This window comes from Pipra filicauda, unplaced genomic scaffold, assembly GCF_003945595.2.
Source record: "Pipra filicauda isolate LSUMZ 115617 unplaced genomic scaffold, ASM394559v2 scaffold587_size370460_pilon, whole genome shotgun sequence".
Taxonomy (NCBI): Eukaryota; Metazoa; Chordata; class Aves; order Passeriformes; family Pipridae; genus Pipra; species Pipra filicauda.
Window position 1 is genome coordinate 239,214 of NW_024104739.1, and position 17,772 is coordinate 256,985.

Genomic DNA, 17,772 nt, shown 5'->3' on the forward strand with positions numbered 1-17,772 from the left:
ACCTCCAGGCTTGGGAGTGACGCAGCCCAAGGAGGAGGAAGTTGGACAAAAACGCCCGGGAGGGTGAACAAGGGGCTCCTGGACAAACTCCAGCAGGAAAATTAAGCCTCCAGAGGGTGAAAGGAAGGACAGGCAGCCCAGGAGGAGAACAGAGAGCTGGGCTGAGCAGGCAGGGCTAGGTCAGGAGAGGTGGAGCTCTGGTGGAGTTGAACCTGGCTTGGGACATCAAGGCAACAGAAAAGCTTCTGTTGGTGGCAAGAGGAAGACTGGGGAAGAGGAAGACTTGTCCTTCCTCTAGGAGGAAACAGGAGACCTGGTTCCCCAGGGCCTGGAGGAGGCTGAGGGTCTCCAGGGTGTTTGTGCCTCAGCCCTCCCCAGCTCCAGTGCAGGACTGGCAGAAGGAAGGACCATCCACAGCAGGAGAATCCCAGAATCCTGGAGGTTGGAAAAGCCCTCCAGGACCATCGAGTCCAACCTGTGACCATCCCCACCTTGTCCCCCAGCCCAGAGCACTGAGTGCCACGTCCAGGCATTCCTACAGGGGTGGGGACTCCAAACCTCCCTGGGCAGCCCCTGCCAAGGCCTGACCACCCTTTCCAGGAAGAAATTCCTCCTGATGTCCAACCTGACCCTCCCCTGGCTCAGCCTGAGGCCGTTCCCTCTCCTCCTGTCCCTTGTTCCCTGGGAGCAGAGCCTGACCCCCCCACCAGCTCTCCCCTCCTGTCAGGGAGTTCTGGAGGGAGAAGGTCCCCCCTGAGCCTCCTTTTCCCAGGCTGAGCCCCCCCAGCTCCCTGAGTTCTCCTGCTGCTCCAGACCCTTCCCCAGCTGGACCCCTTCCCATTCCTGGACTTGAGAAGATCAGAGAGACCATCTGAGGATCCTGAAGGTGCCCAAGTCCATGGGACCTGCTCAGCTGCTTCCCAGGATCTCGAGGGAGATGGTGGAAGTGCCTCCTCACTCCCCATCGTATCTGAGGAGTTGGGGCAGTCTGAGAAGTTCCCACAGATGGGAAAAGGGGAAATTTGGCCCCATTTTTAAAAAGAAGGAAGAACCAGGGCACTCCAGGGCAATGAGTCTCACGGTGGTGCCTGGCAAGGTCATGGAGCAGATCCTTCTGGAAGCTGCACATGGAAGATGAGGAGGTGGTTGGTGACAGCCAACCTGGCTGCTCTGAGGGCAAATTGTGCCTGAAATGCTCTCGTGGTGTCACCTGGGGGTGACAGTGCTGGGGGTGAGGAGAGAACAATGACACCATTCCCTGGGCTGGGGCTCAGCACGTGGCACTGTCCCTGTGACACTGTCCCTGTGACACTGCCCCACGTGACACCGCCCCACATGACTCTGTCCCTCGTGACTCTGTCCCCATGACACTCCTCTCCGAGCTGCAGACACGGATCTGGTGGCTGGAGCTCCGTGGGTGAGGACCTGGCTGGATGGGGACACTCAGAGCTGTGCCCGTGGCTCGATGCCCACGTGGAGCCTGGGGACCAGCGGCTCCTCAGGGCTCAGTGTGGGACTGGAGCAGTTCAACCTTCGTTGGGGTCACGGACAGTGATTGAGACACCTCAGGAGGAGCTGATGGCACCGAGCTCTGCGTGGGGTCACACCACAGAGAAGGAATGGGACACCCAGAGGGACCCGGACAGGCAGGAGAGGTGGGACCATGCCAACCTCATGAAGTTCAGTGAGATCAAGCACAAGATCCTTCCCCGAGCTGGAGCAGCTCCAGGCACAAATTCAGGCTGGGGATGAAGGGATTGGGAGCAGCCCCAGAGAGAAGGACCTGGGGTGTGGGGGGACAAGGAGCTCAACGTGAGAAGCTCCATCAGTGGACAAGGGAAGGGCCACAGGTGTCGTTTGTCTGGACTTCCATAAATGTTTGACTTGCACAGACCCAAACACCTCCTGTCTGAACTGGAGAGAGGGGGATTCCGTGGTGGATTGTCCCATCCAGAGGGAAGTGGTCACTCAGAGTCCTGAAGGACAGCAGTGACAGCGCTGCCCTCGGGGTCCATCCTGGGCCCAGGGGGGTCTCACATCGTCCCTGAGGACACAGAGGGGTCGGGGCCCCCGGCAGGGCTCAGCTCACCCGAGCTGGGGGTGCAGGGACACCCTGAGGGACGGGGCCACCCCGAGGGACCTGGACCAGCTCCAGGAGCGGCCCCTGGGATCTCAGGAGGTTTCACAAGGGCTGGTGCTGCCCCTGGGTCAGGGCAACCCCCGGGGATCCATCCAGGCTGGGAATGAGCAGCTGGAGCAGCCCTGGGGAGAAGGACCCGGGGGGCTGGTGGGGGAGAGGCTGGACATGATCCCATGCCCTGGGCTGATCCCACAGGGATCGTGGGCAGTGGGGAGGGGGGATCCTGCCCCTCTGCCCCCTCAGGTGAGACCCTCCCCTGCACCAAAAGGACGTGGAGCTGCTGGAGCAAGTCCAGAGGAGGCCACAGAGATGATCCAAGGGCTGGAAAACTTGTCCTGTGAGGAAAGGCTGAGAGTTGGGATTGTTGGAGAAGAGAAGCTTTGGGATGACCCCATTGTGGCCTCCCAGGGCCTGAGGGGACCAACAAGAACCTTGGAGAGGGGCTGGGGACAAGGGATGGAGGGAAGGACACAGGGAGTGGCTTCAAACTGCCAGAGGGCAGGGAAGGAATTCTTGGCTGGGAAGGTGGGGAGGGGCTGGGATGGAATTCCCAGAGAAGCTTTGACTGCTCCACCCCTGGAAGTGTCCAAGGCCAGGTTGGAGCCACCTGGGACAGTGGGAGGTGACAGGGGTGGAACTAGAAGGGCTTCCAGGTCCCTCCCAACCCCAACCATTCCATGATCCCGTGAAACTTGGAGCAGGTCCTGGCTCAGCCCCATGGGGGGCAGGGCAGGGGCTGGAGGCTCCTGCATCCAGGGGGTGGGGGCTGAGGGGGAGTGATGAGGACACAGAGCTCGTTATTCCCTTCATTTAATGCTCACTGAGGCAGAAATGTCAGGACCAGGCCCGGCTCCGGCAGGTCGGGCACGGTTGGGGGGGAACAGGACTCTGGCTTGGGACGGCAGAAATGCTGGGAAGGACCAACTGCTGCTGCTGCTGCAGAAATTCCTGAGTTCCAGGAGCTCCGTCAGACGCTCCCTGGGAAGAGCAGCCCCTGCTCCTCGGCCCCGGAGCCCGGGGGGAGGACGTGGTGGAGGGTCCGTCCCTGTAGAGTCACCACAGCCCCCAGGGACACCTTCTGGGGGAATTCAGGGAATTCTGGTCAGGGCCTCACCCCTGCCCCAGAGATTCCCTGCACTGGGAATTCTGGTCAGTGCCTCATCTCACACTGGGAATTCCAGTCAGTGATCCCCCTGCACTGGGAATTCCAGTCAGTGCCTCCCCTAACTGGGAATTCCGGTCAGTCAAAACCAGTTAAAGCCAGTTAAAGCCAGTTAAAACCAGTTGATGCCAGTTGGAACCAGTTGGAACAGTCAAAGTAAATTAAAGCCAGTTAAAATCAGTTAAAGGCATTTGGAGCCAGTTGAAGCCAGTTAAAGTCAGTCAAAACCAGTTAAAACCAGCTGAGGCAGTTGAAGCCAGTTAGAGCCAGCTGGAGCCAGCTGAGGTCAGTTAAACCCAGCCCAGGCCAGTGTGGTGCTGGTCATGGGAGCAGAGCCGGGATAGAGCTGGGGTTCCCTCCATGGATCCTCCCTGGATCCCACAGGGATCCTCCAGCCTGGCACGGCCCCACGCTGGCTCAGGGCTGGACTCCGTCACCTCAAAGGTCTCCAGCCCAGAGGATTCCCCAAAATCTGATCTAAGTTGGGCATAATTTGGCCCCACCTTGGACCCAAACCCATCCCTGCCCCCTGCCAGGCGGGGCAGGAGCAGCAGCTCCGTGAATTCCCGTTACCTGGAAGTCCCGGATGTAGGTGAGGAAGAAGCTGAGGAAGGAGAAGGCCAAGGACCACTCAGAGACAGTGCTGACCATGTGCAGGGGGTATCCCTGTGGGGGAGAGGGGGAATCGCTGGGAAAAGCTGCTCTGGGAGCTGCTGTGACACAAAATGCCTCGAGACATCCCACGGGACATCCCACATCCCACTGGAGAACACAATTCCTTAGAGCCTCCAGGAATGAAGAGTGGGAATGGCCAGGAAAACCCTGGGATGGCACCCACAGGGAATTTAACACCTGAAGGCTCAATCCAGAGCTGGGCCTGAGCAACAAACCCTCTGGCTCTGGGAACCGGAGGGATTGATTGGAGTTTACAGTTGGAGCTCCAACTGGTTTGGGATTGATTTAAAGTCACACTTGGAGCTCCAAGTGTTTTGTGGGAGCAGAACTTCAGCGAGTTCTGGCACAGGTTGTCCAGAGAGGTGGTTGTGGAATCTCCATCCCTGGAACTGCCCAAGGCCAGGTTGGAACAACCTGCTCTATGGGAAGCGTGCCTGCCTGTGGAATGAGGGGGGATTGAGGTGCCTTCCCACCCAAAACCATCCTGGGATTCCAGGATTCTGGAGCCCCTCTGCTCTGGAGCCAGGCTGGGAGAGCTGGGAATGTTCCCCTGGAGAAGAGAAGGCTCCAGGGACACCTTGGAGCCCCTTCCAGGGCCTAAAGGGGCTCCAGGAGAGCTGGAGAAGGACTGGGGACAAGGGATGGAGGGACAGGAGACAGGGAATGGCTTCCCACTGCCAGAGGGCAGGGATGGATGGGATATTGGGAAGGAATTCCTGGCTGGGAGGGTGGTGAGGGGCTGGGATGGAATTCCCAGAGAAGCTGTGGCTGCCCCATCCCTGGAAGTGTCCAGGGCCAGGTTGGAGCAGCCTGGGATGGTGAGAGGTGTCCCTGGGATGGTGGGAGGTGTCCCTGGGATGGTGGGAGGTGTCCCTGCCCAGGACAAGGCTGGGACTGGATGGGCTTTGAAGTCCCTTCCCACCCACTCCAGCCTGGCATTCCAGGACTCCAGGGAGCTCCTCTTCCCCCCTGCGTTTGGAGCTGCAGGAATGTCCCCCATCCCTGCCAATCCCGTCTGGAGTTGCAGGAATGTCCCCCGTTCCCCCAATCCCCCCCAGGCCTTACCCTGTCCCGGGGGTCCCAGTGCAGCCTCTGCTCCAGGCCGGATCCGTAGCGGCCACTGTAGAGGAGCCCCGAGGACACGGACACTGCGGAATGTCAAGGAGGGGGCAGGGACAAGGATGGGCCTCCGGGAGCTTTAGGCCTGGCTTTGGAAGGGTCAGGGACAAGGATGGGTATCCAGGGGCTCTAGGCTGAGCCCAGCTTTGGGCTCGGACTGCTCTCCATGAGGCTCCTCAGGGGGAGGAGCAGCGCTGGGGCCACGGGCCCTTCCCACCCTGGAGCTCATCCCAATCCATCAATTCCTGTCCCATCAAAGGGTCAACTCAGCCCTGCACCCACCCCCTTGTTCTCTGGGAGCTGCTCCTCCTCATCCCTCCCCAGTCCCCATGTCCTCATGGAAGCACAGCTCCTTATCCCTGATCCCAGTGTCCTCATGGAAGCACCGGAGCTGTGACCAGCTGGCAGCACTTCCTGAGCACCTAGAATATTTTCAGGGGTGTTTTCCAGGCTCACGGAGCCCAGATCTCTTTCTCCATTGGCTTTTCAGCCTCCCAACCACCTGGAATTCTTGCCTGGTGGGTCCCAGGCTGGAATTCTGTGCCAGCTTTCCTTTCTTAGTCAGGATTTGGAACTCCTTGGGATTTCAAACAGCAGCCAAGGGAAAAACCCCCAGTGACTCCTCATTTAATCCCAGACCCGGATCTTTCCAGAGTCTAATCCAACTTTTACAACCCCTTGTCCAGGGAAGGAAGCCAGGGCTCCTGCCTTTGCCAAGGAAATCAGGTTAATTTGGAGCCAATCTGATTTCCCACCCCTGAAGTATCAAACCCCATCCATGGTCAATGAGATCAAACCTCCAGAGCCTCCTGATGGGGAAGGACTTGTTTGGGTGGGGCCTCCCAGCACAAACTGGGAATCCAGACTTCCAAAGCTCCCTGAAAGTGGCTGTGAGTGGTTTGGGAGCTCTGGATGCTCTGAGTGCAGGAATTCCCCAATTCCCTGGGAATTCAGATGCTCTGGGATCTCCTGGTCACTGATGGGGTGGGAGGAATTGGATCATTTTCCAGATGCCAGTGTCCAGCTGGAGCATCCCATCCCATCCCAGGCCTGGCTCGGGGCACAGCTGGGACCAGTCCCAGTCTGGGAGCACTGGGAGCACGGGAGGTGCTGATGTTCAGGCGAGAACCAAACGGATCTCCCGAGGGGACTCTCCCTCCAGTGTCCTGCCCTCACTTCTGCCTTGTTTGCTTTCAAAGGCAGCACCCTGGAATATTCATTTTTAGTATTTCCTGATTTATATTCATCTTCGTTCCTTAAATGCTCCTTTTGTGGTTGTTTCCTGGAAGGTGGTTCTTTAAATGTTTAAATGTTCTCTGAGAAGATACAGTGGCTCCCACTGTCCAGCAAATATCAGTTATTCCATTTAAACCAGGATTAATCCAAAGGAAAAGCTGGACAGAGGAGGCAGCTCCCTAAAAACAGAACCTTTTGGGCTGGGAGCTGTGGATGCTGAGCTGAGTGCAGGAATTCCCCGATTCCCTGGGAATTCAGCCGCTCTGGGAGCTCCTGGTTCCTGATGGAGTGGGAGGAATTTGATCCTGGTGCTACAAACCCCTCTGGTTCCCCCCTCTCCTCGTTAGTGGGGCACTAACAACCTTCTGGGAAGGAGAACCCGGAGAACCAGGGAATTGCTGAGGCTGGAAAAGCCCTCTGGGATCGAGTCCAACCGTTCCCCAGGTCACCACTGACCCCCCAAGTGCCACATCCCCACAGTTTTTGGACACCTCCAGGGATGGGGCCTCCAAACCTCCCTGGGCAGCCCCTTCCAGAGCTGTACAACCCTTTCCAGGCAGGAATTTTCCCCAGTATCCAACCTGCCCCTCCCCTGGCACAGCTGGAGGCCATTTCCCTTTGTCCTGTCCCTCATTCCCTGGCTCCCCCCTCCTGTCAGGGCATTCATTTAGAAAATTACTCTAATTTCCCTCTTAGAAAATTATCCTCATTTTCCTTTTTCCCCCTTCCCGACCCACATTATCCCACATCCCTATTTCTCCAGTTTCCCCATCATCCTGGTCACACCACAGGGATTCAGGAAACCTCTCCAGGCTCGAGGCCTGTGGGGTTTTGGGATGTGGGATTGGAGCTGAACCCTCCCTTTCAGTTCCCCCTGTTTGGCTCCTCGGTGCTCAGAGCCCCAAATCCCGTTTGTAGGGATTCCTCCAAAGATTCCTGACAAGGACAAGGAATCTCCAGGTTTCCTGGATGATTTCCCCGCTGTCTCCCAGCCCCCTCAGCAGGGAGGGATTCCTGCCTTCTCCAGCCTGTTCCTCATTATCCCAGCGTGATTCCCAGAGCTCAGGGAGCTGCTCCATCCCCGGGAAATGGGGAATGTGGGCCAGTGCTGGTGTTGGCTGCCAGCCTGGAAATAAGTGGGATTGCTGGGCATTAAATCAGTGGCCTGGATCCAGGGAAGTGTTTAAGCAAAGGCTTTGCACTCCTGCCTTTGGAATGTGGATTCCAGAGGTTTGGAGTGCTCCTGTTTGACACAGAGCTGAGTCTTTAATTCCAAACACAACGTTTGGGGCCATCAGGGTGGTTCTGTTTCCTGACTCTCCAGTGATTCTGGAGAGGGAACAGGCCTCTTTTGGCACACATGGACAACAGGGAATGGCTTCCCACTGCCAGAGGGCAGGGACAGATGGGATATTGGGAAGGAATCCTTCCTGCTATGATGTGGAGGCCCTGGACTGGATTTCCCAGAGGATGCCCCATCCCTGGGAGTGTCCAAGCCCAGGCTGGAGCAGCCTTGGATGGTGGGAGGTGTCCCAGCCCAGGGCAGGGGTGGGATGGGATGGGATTTAAAGTCCCTCCAACACAAACCATTCCAGGATTCCCTGTTTCCCTGAACCCCACAGCTGTTCCAGCCCTCAGGGTCCAAGGCTGAGGGTGGTGATGGATTCCAGAGCTGAGGGAATGCTGGAGGGACTGTCTGGCACAAACCTCTTGTGTCTGGACTGCAGGATGGGCTGGGGGGGGATCAGAGGCCAAAATCCCTTTGGACTCGCCCTTGGAATGTGCACTTCCCTTTCTCCCCATCCTTCCCAACTTACTCAGACACCCTGGTGATAAATCCTGATTTTTCCTATTTCCAGTCTCTGGGAAAGGGGAGGACAAAGGCTGGGGGCCGTTCCTCTTCCCTTGATTTTAGTGGGGGGATATTAAAAATACTCCATTTTCCTGTATTCCCAGTTGGAATACGGAACACAGCACAGGCTGAGCATTCCAGGTTGGAATAACGAACACAGCACAGCACAGGCTGTGTATTCCAGGTTGGAATACAGAATCCAGCATGCTCCAAGCTGCACATTCCCAGCTGGAATACAGAATCCAGCACACTCACATTCCAAGGTGCACATTCCTTCCAGCCGGGGTTACATTAAGCTGGGTCTCAAGCCCGTGGATTCTCCCGTGTCCCAGTGGCACATTCCCGGGAAAGGATACTGCTCCCGATGCTGCAGGAGCTCCAGAGGAGCACGGCCAGGCGGGCCCAGAAGATTCCCTTGCCGTGGAATTCCGGCTGCATGTGGAAGGACAGGACGGTCTGGAGCAGCATGTAAAGGGCTCCCACTCCGAAGGTCAGGCAGGCCCCCAGCACGTGGATGTAGTACAGGACACATTTCTGGGAAAAGGAAGCACATCCTGCTTTTCTTGGAACCCCCCGGAACCATTTTTCTCTGGAAAACTTTGGAAGCTCCCCCCCTCGGGGGGGGTGGGGTGGGGGAGATTTGCCTTGGAATTGGAGTTTCCAGCCCTTGGAATTGGAGTTTCCAGCCCTTGGAATTGCTGCTTTTGGGAAGCTCTTGTGGTGAAATTCCAGGTGAGAGCTGTGCCTTAAACACAGGGATTTGTGGGAGTTGCTGGCATTAATAACAGACAGAAATGCAGGAATTGGGGCAGGGAATTCCTGCCAGGAACGGGAGACACAACAGCATTGCTATCCCGGGAATCCAGGAAAGACCATGGAAAACAGGAGAAACACCTCAGAATTCCAGGACCCAAAATGAGAGGAAAAAGAACAAGGTTCAGCATTTCCCCAAAGGACTCTGTCTGAACAAGGACTGTGTGGAATTCTCCTGGAATCCTCGGAGGGAACGAGGCTGAATACACAGCAACACTTAAAAATACTCCAGGAGAACTGGGAATTCCAACCCTCTGGAAGGAGATCCGAGTGTCCCTCCTGCAAAGCCTGGGCTTTGGAAGGGGCTGCTCATGAGTCCCAAAGGAAAGAAGAAATGACTAAAAAAAAAAAATCCATTTTTTTAACAGTTTCCAGGTGGGAATATGACCCAAAAAGCCCCAGTTTGCTCCCAAAGGAAAGAAGGAATAACTAAAAGAAAATGATAATTTTTTTAACAGTTTCCAGGTGGGAATTGGACCCAAACCCCCCAATTTTCCATGAAAACTTTCCCTGGGATTTCAGAAGAAGGCAAGGAAAGCCCAAACCTGGAAGTTTGCGATGATGCAGAGGCCAAAGCAGCTCATCCAGCCCAAGGTGAGGCCAATCCTGTTGAGCCTGAGGATCCTGGAATTCCCTGGGATCAGGGCACACACCTGTTTGTACCGGACGTACATCGTGGCCACCCCTGCAGGGACAACAGTGAGATTCCCAAGGTCCTTTTCCCACTGGGAAGGTGCTGAGTGACACAAGGAATTCCTTAAAATCCAGGGATTTTTTTTCTGGATCACAGGAATGGGAAAGCTGAGGGGCTGGGAGTGCAAACTGGGATGATACAGCAGCAAAGAATTTCAATATATGGATTTTCCTGAGATTTTCTTCATTTACAAACCCCTGTTGGTTTTTCCCTCCTTCCAGGTAAATAACTGCCTGGAATTCCCATTTTTGTTGCTTTTATTCATCTCATTGGGTTTTTAAAGCCTCTCCTGCCCTTCTGGAGTTTTTGTGGTGCTCTCACCGCCGCGGCCCGGCTTCGATTCCCGGTCAGGGGACTCCCCCGGGCAGATGGAGCTCGTCAGCCCTGTAAGGCCATCCGTCTACGAGAAGGTCACTCCAAACACACCTACGTCCTGAGGACCTCGCTGCCACTGTCCGAGCTCGCTCGGCCCCGGCAGATGAACCTCAGGATCAAAGGGTGGGCTCAGGTCAGCACACACTGTGTCTCACCTAAAACATCCACTGTGCAGGCTGGAAGGGTAAAGACCTTTCCCAAATCTTCGCTCGCGAAGACTGGCCATACAAGGGCCCTTCTGGAAGCTGCAATTCCCATGCTGGATTCCCAGATAACCCCCCTGGCCCATCCTTTCCTCTCCACAGAGATTTATTGCCCAAGGTTTGGTTTTTGCCTGGGATTTTGGGCCCATCCATGACCTGAGGGGGAAAGGAAATTGTTTGGAGCTTTTCCCACTCACCCAGGAAGGTGGAAACATTCAACATGATCCCAAACAAGCATCTTTCCGGTGGAATCGTCCCTGTGTCGCTGGAGAAGAGAAATTCCAGGGATGGAGCAGCCACAGCTGCTCTGGGAATTCCATCCCAGACCCTCCCAGCCAGGAATTCCTTCCCAATATCCCATCCATCCCTGCCCTCTGGCAGTGGGAAGCCATTCCCTGTGTCCTGTCCCTCCATCCCTTGTCCCCAGTCCCTCTCCAGCTCTCCTGGAGCCCCTTTAGGTGTCCCCCTCCAAGGTGTCCCTGGAGCCTTCTCTTCTCCAGGGGAACATTCCCAGCTCTCCCAGCCTGGCTCCAGAGCAGAGGGGCTCCAGAATCCTGGAATCCCAGGATAGTTTGGGTTGGAGGGACCTTAAATCCCACCCAGTTCCACCCCTGCCCAGGACAGGGACACCTCCCACCATCCCAGGCTGCTCCAGCCTGGCCTTGGACACTTCCAGGGATGGGGCATCCTCTGGGAACTCCATCCCAGCCCCTCCCCACCCTCCCAGGGAGGAATTCCTTCCCAGTATCCCATCCCACCCTCTCCCAGTCTGACACAACCTCCAACACTCTCTAACAACCCCAACCAGGAACCACAACCTGGAGCTGTTGGGACAAACCCTTGGAGTCTGGGAGCTGGGAGGAATTCCCAGGGCTGGGACAGGGACACACCCCTGACCTGATGTAGGGCACAGGGACAGGGCACATCCCTGACCTGATGTAGGGACACATCCCTGACCTGATGTAGGGGCACATCCCTGACCTGATGTAGGGACACATCCCTGACCTGATGTAGGGGCACATCCCTGACCTGATGTAGGGGCACATCCCTGACCTGATGTAGGGGCACATCCCTGACCTGATGTAGGGCACCAGCGGGTCCACGTGGCGCAGCACCGTGGCAGTGATGTAGGAGAACACGAAGGACGCCGCCGACCACAGCACCAGGGCCACGGGCAGGAAGGACAGGCCCTGCTGGAACCACCACATGGCACCACGGGGACAGCACACGGGGTCTGGGGAGGGGGGAGAGGGGGGTCAGAGTCCTCAGAGGGTTGGGGAGAGTTCTTGAAGGTTTAGTGAGAGTCCTCAAAGGTTTGGTGAGAGTTCTGAAAGGGTTGGTGAGAGTTCTCAAAGGGTTGGTGAGAGTTCTCAAAGGTTTAGTGAGAGTTCTTGAAGGTTTAGTGAGAGTTCTTGAAGGTTTAGTGAGAGTTCTCAAAGGTTTAGTGAGAGTTCTTGAAGGTTTAGTGAGTTTTTTCAGAGGTCTACTAAGAGTTCTCCAAGGTTTACTGAGAGTTCCCAAGGGTTTACAAACAGTTCTCAAAGGTTTAGTGAGAGTTCTTGAAGGTTTAGTGAGATTTTTCAGAGGTCTACTGAGAGGTCTCAAAGGTTTACTAAGATTTTTCAGAGGTTCATAGAGATTCTCAAAGGTTTATTAAGAGTTCCCAGGTTTGTTGAGAGTTCTCAAGCATTTACTGAGAGTTCTTAAAGATTTAATAGGACTTCTCAGAGGTTTACTGGGGGTTCTGAAGGGTTCACTGAGATTCCCAAAGGTTTACTGAGATTTTTCAAAGGTTTACTGAGAGTTCTCAAAGGTTTATTAAGAATTCCCAGAGATCTTCTGAGATTCCCAAAGGTTTACTGAGAGTTCCCAAGGGTTTACAAACAGTTCTCAAAGGTTTACTGTGAGTTCTTGAAGGTTTAGTGAGATTTTTCAAAGGTTTACTGAGGTTCTCAAGGGTTTACTGAGAGTTATCAAATGTTTTCTGAGATTCTCCAAGGTTTTCTGAGAGTTCTGGAAGGTTTTCTGAGAGTTCTGGAAGGTTTTCTGAGAGTTCTCAAACCTTTATTGAGATTCTCAAACCTTTACTGAGATTTCTCAAACTTTTACTGAGATTCCTCAAAGGTTTATTGAGATTCCCAAAGGTTTATTGAGATTCCCAAAGGTTTACGAAGATTTCTCCAAGTTTAATAAGAATTCTCAAAGGTTTTCTGAGATCCTCAAAGGTTTAATAGGATTTCTCAAGGGTGTACTGAGAGTTCCCAAAGTTTTACTGAGATTCTCCAAGGGTTTCTAGGATTTCTCAGGTGTTTCCTAAGATTTTTCAGGGGTTTCCCAGGATTTCTCAGGGGTTTCCCAGATTTCTCAAGGGTTTCCAGAGATTTCTCAAGGGTTTCCAGGATTTCTCGGGGTTTTTCTAAGATTTTTCAGGGTTTTCCCAGGATTTCTCAGGGCTATCCTAAGATTTCTCAGGGGTTTCCAGGATTTCTCAGGGGTTTCCCAGGATTTCTCAGGGCTATCCTAAGATTTCTCAGGGCTATCCTAAGATTTCTCAGGGCTATCCTAAGATTTCTCAGGGGTTTCCCAGGATTTCTCAGGGGTTTCCAGGATTTCTCAGGGGTTTCCCAGGATTTCTCAGGGGTTTCCCAGGATTTCTCAGGGGTTTCCCAGGATTTCTCAGGGCTATCCTAAGATTTCTCAGGGGTTTCCAGGATTTCTCAGGGGTTTCACCCTCCTCAAGGCAGCTGCTCCTCATCCAGCAGTTGGATGTTTCTCTCTCCCCTCTCCTGCCAACCCCAAGTGAAATTTGTCTTCCCAGCACAGAAATAACAATAAATAACCCAAATTACCTCAGCAATGGTAATTGAACCCTCAGAGGATCATTAACAACCTGCAGAGCCACTTTCCAGCCCAGCTGGGGTTTGGTGCTGCCAGAGCAGGGGCAGGGGGTCACTGGGGATAAATGAGCCCATTTGTCTCTTCCTTGTGCTGTGAAGCCCCGGGGAGGTGACAGAGGACGTGTCACACTGGGGCTGAGGGAGGATCTGTGACACTGGGGCTGAGGGAGGCTCCCTCAGCAGCCACAGCTCTCAGCAAGCCTCTGAAAAATCTCAATAAACCTTTGAGAACCCCAGTAAACCCTTGAGAATCCTCTGGGAAATCTGAATCAACCTTTGAGAACCTCAGTAAACATCTGAAAAATCTCAATAAACCTTTGAGAACCCCAGTAAACCTCTGAAAAATCTCACTAGATCTTCAAGAACTCGTAGTAAACCTTTGAGAATTCCCAGTAAACCTTTGAAAAATCTCAGTAACCCTTTAGGAACTCTCAGTAAACCCTTGAGAACTCTCAGTAAACCTTTGAGAACTCTTCAGTAAACACTTGAAAAATCCTATTAAACCTTTGAGAAATCTTAGTAAACCTTTCAAAAATCTCACTAACCCTTCAAGAACTGGTAGTAAACCTTTGAGAATTTCAGTAAACCTTTGAGAACTCATAATAAACCTTTCAGAACTCTTAATAAACCTTTGAGAATGTCAGGCAGACATGGAGGCAATGACCAAAAATTCCTTCGATCCCTGCTCTCCTTCAGTCCCTGCCAGGCTGCAGGACTCGACATCTGCTCCAGAATCCTGGAATGGTTTGGATGGGAAGGGACCTCAAATCCCATCCCATCCCACCCTGCCCCGGGCAGGGACACCTCCCACCATCCCAGGCTGCTCCAGCCTGGCCTTGGGCACTTCCAAGGATGGGGCAGCCACAGCTTCTCTGGGAATTCCATCCCAGCCCCTCACCACCCTCCCAGCCAGGAATTCCTTCCCAATATCCCATCCATCCCTGCCCTCTGGCAGTGGGAAGCCATTCCCTGTGTCCTGTCCCTCCATCCCTTGTCCCCAGTCCCTCTCCAGCTCTCCTGGAGCCCCTTTAGGCCCTGGAAGGGGCTCCAAGGTATCCCTGGAGCCTTCTCTTCTCCAGGGGAACATTCCCAGCTCTCCCAGCCTGGCTCCAGAGCAGAGGGGCTCCAGAATCCTGGAATCCCAGGCTGGTTTCGGTGGGAAGGCACCTCCAAGTCCATCTCATTCCATGGGTAGGGACACTCCCACCAGCCCAGGCTGCTCTTGCCTGATTTCTTCCCCATTTTCCAGCTGAAATGAAAGGTTGCCCTCTGGTGTTCACTCAGTGCAGTAAAACAGCAAGGAATGCAACTTCCCAATCCCACTTTTTGTAATAAACTGGGAACTGGGAAGAGAAATGCAGGTTTTACCCATTTTGTTACACATCATATATTCCTGGGCGTGTCGTTCCCACCTCCCGTCTGATGCCTAAATCACACTCCTCCTTTCACATTTCAATGTTCCCAGTGCCTTCATTTGATTTCTGAGCTCCCAGGTTTCAAACCAACCCCTTCCCATGTACCTGAGGACAAGGACACCCAGGGAAACACCGCTCAAGGGGAATCCAAGGTCATCTTGGTGCTGGAGCTCCACCTGTTTGCTTCATTTTCCTGAATCTCTGAGACATAAAGCAGAATAATCCAGGTGTGAGATGTTTTTATAGCTCTTACTCACCTGATTTACTCTTGTGAGCACCTCCTACAGTCACTGCTCTGGCCTGGACGTGGCACTGGAGGGTTGGATCGACACAGGATGTTTTCCCTGGGTTCCAAGTGCTGTAAGGAGGGAGGCTGTTGGGTGCTGGGGTGCTGGAAATGCAGATTTGGATTTACAGGAGGTGGAAATGCAGACATTTGGATTTACAGGAGGTGGAAATGCAGACATTTGGATTTACAGGAGGTGGAAATGCAGACATTCTGATTTACAGGAGTTGTCTGCACGAAGATTGAACTGGGAGTGAGGAGCTTCCCAGCCAAACCAACTGGATGCAGCTGTTTGGGTGGATCAGGAGCAGCGCCTGGGATGGTGTTCCCAGCGCAGGAGCAGCACAAAGCCAGAGCAGTCCCTCTGGGAACAGGCACCCCACAGTGCTGCTGGTGCTGGAGCAACCTGGACTTCATGGAATCACAGAATCCTTGAGGCTGGAAAAGCCCTCTGAGGTCACCGAGTTGGCCCAGCACTGCCGTGGTCACCACTGATCCATGTTCCCAGGGGCCACATCCACAGGTTTTCTGAACCCTTCCAGGGATGGATGGGGACTCCACCCTGCCCCGGGCAGCCCTTTCCATGGAGACATTTTCCCAGTATCCGACCTGAACCTCCCCTGGTGCAACCTGAGGCCATTTCCTCTCCTCCTGTCCCTGTTTTCAGCAGGGAGAAGGAAAACCCCTCAACCTCCCTGTTTTGTCACAAGCTCCTTCACCAACAGATTCCACACCAACAGTGACCAGCCTCGATTTTCCACAGAACTGTGATGTTTCCCAAATGTTTATCCTGCTCTCCAGGCACCTCGGTGTCCTGAGGGGTTGTTAAGCTCCAGGTTGGGTGTCACAGATCATTCCCATCATTCCAGTGAAGGAAGTGTTTGGAAAGCAAAGGCATTTGAACCCTCTCAGAGGTGTCTCCCCCAATCCAGGAGCAGCCACATCCTGGGGTAGAGACTCCAAATGGAAATGGAAGGTGAGTGAGGCCATTGAGGGCAGGAGGTTCGTGTTACCTGGAATGACGAGGCTGAAAGGATGGTGGAATGTGGGAAAAGGGGAATTCCTGAATTGTCCACCTGCCTCTTCCCTGCTCCCTCAGGGGACAGGGAGGGACAAAGCCCCACTGAAGGACACTCCCTTCTCTCTCCAGCAGCAGGGATGAGGGAGGAAGGCCAGAGCAGTGTGTCAGTGCTTTCCTGAGCCAGCACGAGCCAGAGAACTCCGAGCACAGGGTCCTGTCAGGTCACCCTGATAAGCAGCAGGGGAAGGCCACTGTCCCCAAACCCAGCAGGAAATGTCACCTCTGCTGTCCCCACCCCAGGGCAGTGACGGGGGCTCACTCTGAGCAGCCAGGAAAGCTTTAGGATACGGGGGAGAGGCAGCTTCCAAGGGGTGTCCAGCCTGGAGCCAAGCCAGGCAGTGCCAGGCACAGGACACGGTGACACAGGGGTGTCCCCAGCCCCGCTGGCACTCCTGGCACTCTGGGTGATCCCGGAGCTCCGTGCCAGGGATGAGCCCATGGGAGCTACCAGTGCCACCTGCCCCAGAGAGCAGCTGGAAACACCCCCAGGGAGAGATACCCAGGGGACAGCTGGGAATGGGGGCACTGCGAAGGCACAGGGGGAGTGGGGGTGGGACAGAGAGAGGGACAAGGGACCAGGATGGAGGGAAGGGCCAGGGGGAGGGCAGAGAGTGAAGGGGCAGAGGGGGGTCCCCAGGGCACAGAGGGGACTGGGAGCAATGGCAGGGACGTGAGGGTGGGGGAGGAGGTCACTGGGGCAGCCAGACAGCGATGGGGGGGCACTGGGGACATGGTGAGGGACACTGGGGCAGCTGGGACAGTGATGGGGGGCACTGGGGATGTGGTGGGGGACACTGGGGCAGCAGTGGGGGCACTGGGGACGTGGTGGGGGGACACTGGGGCAGCAATGGGGGCACCAGGCCTGATAAGGGGGCATGAGGGATTTGTCAGGGGAGGGAGGGGGGACACTTGAGGTTCCTGGGGGTCCCGAGGGTCTCTGGGGATAGGGGCTGCAGGGAGAGGGCACAGAGGAGGAGCAGGGTGGGAGTGACAGTGAGGGGGCTGGGGGACACCAGGGGTCACTGAGGGGTGACAGGGGGTCTCTGAGGGGTGACAGGAAGGTCGTGGGGTCTCTGAGGGGTTGACAGGGGGTCTCTGAGGGGTGACAGGAAGGTCGTGGGGTCTCTGAGGGGTTGACAAGGAGGCCAGGAAGGTTCTGAGAGGTGACAGCAGTTTGGGGGCTCCCTGAGGGGGTGCCAGGGTATTCCTGAGGGGTGACAGGATGTCCCTGAGGGGGTGCCAGGGTATTCCTGATGTCCCTGAGGTATTCCAGGTATTCCAGGATGTCCCTGAGGGGTGCCAGGGTGTCCCTAAGGGGGTGTCAGGGTGTCCCTGAGGGGTGACAGGATGTCCCTGAGGGGCTCAGAGAGTGTCCCTGAGGGGGTGTCAGGGTGTCTCTGAGGGAGTGTCAGGGGGTCCCTGAGGAGGTGACAGAGCATCTCTGAGGGGTGGCAGAGTGTCCCCGAGGGGTGACAGGGTGTCCCTGAGGGAGTGTCAGGGGGTCCCTGAGGGGGTGCCAGGGGGTCCCTGAGGGGTTCACGGGGTGTCTCTGAGGGGGTGCCAGGGGGTCCCTGAGGGGTTCACGGGGTGTCCCTGAGGGGTTCACGGGGTGTCCCTGAGGGGGTGTCAGGGGGTCCCTGAGGGGTTCACGGGGTGTCCCTGAGGGGGTGTCAGGGTGTCCCTGAGGGGTCACACGGAGGTCGGGGGGGGTCTCTGGGGGGGTCTCTGAGGGGTGCCGGGCTGGGTGCCCGCGGTGCGGGTGGTCCCGGTGCCCCCCGCGCCCTTTACCTCAGCCGCTCCCGCGCCGAGCCCGCCCCGGCCCCG

The 17,772-nt window shown here is 55.5% G+C and overlaps 1 protein-coding gene across 2 annotated transcripts; it reads right to left on the minus strand.

Annotated features, from left to right (window-relative positions):
• Positions 1-2,934: 2,934 nt before the first annotated feature.
• Positions 2,935-17,766, minus strand: DRAM2 (DNA damage regulated autophagy modulator 2). Of its 2 annotated transcripts, none has more exons than XM_027711206.2 (9): positions 17,737-17,766; positions 14,687-14,782; positions 11,347-11,503; positions 10,467-10,534; positions 9,543-9,682; positions 8,541-8,718; positions 5,043-5,125; positions 3,876-3,968; positions 2,935-3,215 (listed from the first exon to the last, which is right to left on the minus strand). In XM_027711206.2, the coding sequence occupies exons 3-9, from the start codon at positions 11,475-11,477 to the stop codon at positions 3,108-3,110; spliced, it is 801 nt and encodes a 266-aa protein (XP_027567007.2). In that variant the 5' UTR covers positions 11,478-11,503; positions 14,687-14,782; positions 17,737-17,766; the 3' UTR covers positions 2,935-3,107. The 2 variants fall into 2 exon arrangements, with proteins under 2 accessions (XP_027567007.2, XP_027566991.2); XM_027711190.2 differs by having other exon boundaries at positions 2,935-3,218; positions 17,737-17,764.
• Positions 17,767-17,772: the final 6 nt, after the last annotated feature.